Source organism: Limulus polyphemus, unplaced genomic scaffold, assembly GCF_000517525.1.
Source record: "Limulus polyphemus unplaced genomic scaffold, Limulus_polyphemus-2.1.2 Scaffold7638, whole genome shotgun sequence".
Classification (NCBI taxonomy): Eukaryota; Metazoa; Arthropoda; class Merostomata; order Xiphosura; family Limulidae; genus Limulus; species Limulus polyphemus.
In genome coordinates this window covers 29,299-33,733 of record NW_013673248.1, presented here as the reverse complement: position 1 = coordinate 33,733, position 4,435 = coordinate 29,299, and the positions used below count along the sequence as shown (strand labels likewise).

At 32.8% G+C, this 4,435-nt stretch overlaps 1 protein-coding gene across 1 annotated transcript in view; it reads left to right on the top strand.

Moving 5' to 3' along the window:
• The window catches only part of LOC111089854 (probable glutamate receptor), a 35,902-nt gene that overhangs the window by 3,989 nt on the left and 27,478 nt on the right, over positions 1 to 4,435 (top strand). The window contains exon 3 of the mRNA XM_022403051.1: positions 809 to 933. Coding sequence (XP_022258759.1) covers positions 809 to 933 — 125 coding nt within the window. The remainder of the gene's footprint in view (positions 1 to 808; positions 934 to 4,435) is intronic.

The following is a 4,435-nucleotide window of genomic DNA, read 5'->3' as shown; positions in this document are numbered from 1 at the left end:
CAGACACATCCCCAATGAAAGAATAGACCATTCCAAGCTTTAACTTGTTGTTAAACAACTCTGCTTATTCAATCATCTCGTATTCTTCCCGCCAGCTAGATACACAGAATGTTCTATAACCAACGTGTTTGAATAGATAAATCAAAATATTATCCACAAATGATGTGGAAACCTTGGCTATTTCGTTGAAGTTTGCTTACGATAGTTATTCAACTCTTTCATTCTACACGTATAAGTTTTGTGTAATAACGAAATTCACAGGAAAATTATTTACGTCTCCAAACTAATAAATTGAATCGTTCTCAAACAAATACGTGTTAGAAAGTGAAATTAACGAAGCAAACACGTGTTAGAAAGTTATCTTAACGAGGCAAACACGTGTTATAAAGTGAAATTAACGAGGCAAACACGTGTTAGAAAGTTATCTTAACGAGGCAAACACGTGTTACAAAGTGAAAGTAACGAAGCTAACACGTGTTAATAAGTAAAATTAACGAGACAGACACGTGTTAGAAAGTTATCTTAACGAGGCAAACACGTGTTACAAAGTGAAATTAACGAAGCTAACACGTGCTAATAAGTAAAATTAACGAGACAGACACGTGTTAATAAGTAAAATTAACGAAGCTAACACGTGTTAAGAAGTAAAATTAACGAGACAAAAACGTGTTATAAAGTAAAATTAATGAGGCAATACTCTTTATACGTACATTTTTACATAGCCTGTTTTATCATAAAAACAAAACGTTGTGTTTTGAGAAGAAGAGTTATAAAAAATTTTATGCTTATATTTTTTATGTCCCATTAGAATCTCCATAGCGGTAGACAACGATCTGTTTGGATACTGGATCGAGATGATGATGAGAAACTACAAAAGGTGTATCACACCTCTTCCGTCCACTTTTCGTCCACTCGCGGTGGAAGACCTTCGAGGTGCTTTCTACTGTCTGTCTACCGGATTAGGTTTATCAATAGTCTTTTTTATTATAGAATCGTGTGTTTATTTGAAAATAACCAAGCAAAGAACCAAGGCTGGTAGGGTTAAGCCTTAAAAATAATTTAGTTTGGTTTAGGATTTATGACAAATTTTTCAGATCGTCCTTAAATGTCACTTCACTCACCTTTGGAACAAAATCATATCCCTTTTTTTTCGGAATTTTCAGGACTAAATGAATAAATATTTAGCACGTTGTAATCTAAATTTGAAGACTTTTTAGAAAGATTAGATTTATCACATGTGTATGTGCATGCACAAGATAAGACTATTGAAGGAAAAATAACCCCCAGTTAAACATCTAGGGGTTATCTTTATATGATAAGAATGAATATTTGGAATTATCTTTACGTAATAAGAATGAATATCTAGGATTATCTTTATATGATAAGAATGGATATCTAGGATTATCTTTATATGATGAGAATGAATATCTAGGATTATCTTTATATGATAAGCATGAATATTTGGAATTATCTTTACGTAATAAGAATGAATATCTAGGATTATCTTTACGTAATAAGAATGAATATCTAGGATTATCTTTACGTAATAAGAATGAATATCTAGGATTATCTTTACGTAATAAGAATGAATATCTAGGATTATCTTTATATGATAAGAATAGATATCTAGGATTATCTTTATATGATAAGCATGAGTATTTGGAATTATCTTTACGTAATAAGAATGGATATCTATAATTATCTTTACGTAATAAGAATGGATATCTATAATTATCTTTACGTAATAAGAATGGATATCTATAATTATCTTTACGTAATAAGAATGGATATCTAGGATTATCTTTACGTAATAAGAATGAATATCTAGGATTATCTTGATATAATAAGAATGAATATATAGGATTATCTTTATATGATAAGAATAAATACGTAGGATTATCTTAAAATGATAAGAATGAATATAAAGATGATCTTTACCTGCTAAAAAAGAACGTCTAGGATTATATGTCAAGGATGAATGTTGTTACTTTGTGTATAGGATTCTTACTTTTCTTTGTACTTGTAACCTTAAAAATATCTTAATTTTCTTTAGAAAACATTAATCTTTTTTGTAAGTATCTGAAATACCTTAGTTTGTCATTATATTTACGTGTCCAACGTGGTCTGGAGTATTTAACAAAATCTTAAGGTAGATTCTAATAATTATATATTATATTCTTTTTGTTTTTCCAATGATTGACTTACGTTCAACGAAAAACTACGACGAACAGAGAAAGTTTGTTTGGCACTTTTCTTTTAGATGCGATTTTAATGTAACGCTTATGTAATCTTTGGTTTCAAAATCTTTGTATAGAAAAATGATGCTCTGCGAACCAATATGAGTTGAAAGCAATATTTCTTAATATCAACTCATATTTAATAGAAGAACGTTTGACTTTTTTTTTTTAACATCAGAATACTTTTGCTTGTCCGTACAAAAAGAAAAAACTAACAAAGGTGAACAACAAAAAGGAGAATATATATACGTTTCTTCGGATGCTGTTGTGGAATGTCTAAGAATTACGAAGAACATTCTAAGACTTACGAAGAACATTCTAAGACTTACGAAGAACACTCTAAGACTCACGAAGAACATTCCGAAAGAGAAAATTTTAAAAGATTTTCAATTGTAAAAAAAAAACGTTTTAAATGAGTGTCAACTTTGACTATAGAGGGAGCAATATTTCTCTAATATTATTGTTTTAATCCTCAGAAGATGAAACTTTGAACCTTGACTATTTGTTTGTTTCGGAAAGTCGTGCAAAGCTACCCAAGAATTAGCCGCACTAGCCGTTCCTAATTTTTAACTGATACACGAAAGTTAGCCAACTAGTTAATAGCACCCAGCGCCAATTCTTAGGCTAGCCTAATCGATAGTGGTATTTGACTGTCACTCTTATAAGGCCTCCACGGCCCCCAACGTGTGGAGCGCGATTTTCCGGCAGTGGGACGCGAACCATAGACCCTCAGATTCACAGCCTGGCACGTTAACCACTAGAACACGCTCAACCAATACTAACAGAGAAGTGGTGTTACTCGTTATGCAGATACTATTTTTCAAGTAGATTGAAGCCTGGCACGTTAACCACTAGAACACGCTCAACCAATACTAACAGAGAAGTGGTGTTACTAGTTATGCAGATACTATTTTTCAAGTACATTGAAGCACAAAAATCTAAAACCTTAAACCGTTAGTTTAATTTACATATTTTCCACAATCTGTTAACTTTCCATACAAAAATAACCAAATGTATCTAAATATATATATTGGTGTGTAACAAACCCACGGATATTTCAAAATGTTCTCCCGACTCATTTGTGCTGAAATGTTTATATTTTTTTTTATTAAATTCCCCAGATGAGAATCTTCTAGAAGGAAACTAGAACGTTCTAGCCCCCCCCCCCCCAGTGGCACAGCGGTATGTCTGCGGACTTACAACGCTAGAAATCGGGTTTCGATACCCGTGGTGGGCAGAGCACACTTGAAACGACGTTTCCGGTTTCAATCGACATTAAGACATAAACAGTATAGTCCATCAGTATATCCTGAAATAACAGTAATTAAAGAGTCCCCCCCTCCCCCCCAATGTGAATTTGTCATTAGGTCATTTTCTTTTATGTTCGTGTCAGGAAATAACAATGGTCTTTTTCCTACCGATTTTCAATGACAGGAACACAGCTCCACGGTGATGGACGAACACGCAATTTGCCATGTAAATGATCTGTATTCAAATATGGTAATAAGAAAAATAAAGAGGGAGCTGTTCCAATATTTATCATTGTTTTACCGAGCATAACGAAATTGCTATTGGTTTTAGCCACTGGCAGTTTATTAATGTTTCACTGTTTTAAGTTGCTCTGTCTAGCATTGATATAAATGTAAACTTTGTTTAAACAACTTGATAATATAAAAAAAGCATCTTAATCACTATTGTGTCTGTCATAGTATTCAACCTGAAGAATCCTGGTATTGGCGAAAAGCCTCGTTGGCAGTGGATATAGCAGATATAATGTGGTTCATATATAATTACACACTCATCGCAAAGTTCTCATAACTATACAGAACGAGTGAAGCGTGTTCAGTGACCATATTATGGACTTTACGTACTTCAGCCCGTTACGTTAACCACTGAGTGATTTCTTCAATCCTATATATGCTTCTCCTATTGAGAGTGATTAAACCTAAAGTTTTGTTCGTTTAATATCAGAATGAAAATTTTAATTAAAGTTTGATTTAATACACTGGGGTAACCAGGCGACACTGACTTTAATTAAAGTTTTATTTAATACACTGGGGGTAACCAGGCGACACTGACTTTAATTAAAGTTTTATTTAATACACTGGGGGTAACCAGGCGACACTGACTTTAATTAAAGTTTTATTTAATACACTGGGGGTAACCAGGCAACACTGACTTTAATTAAAGTTTTATTT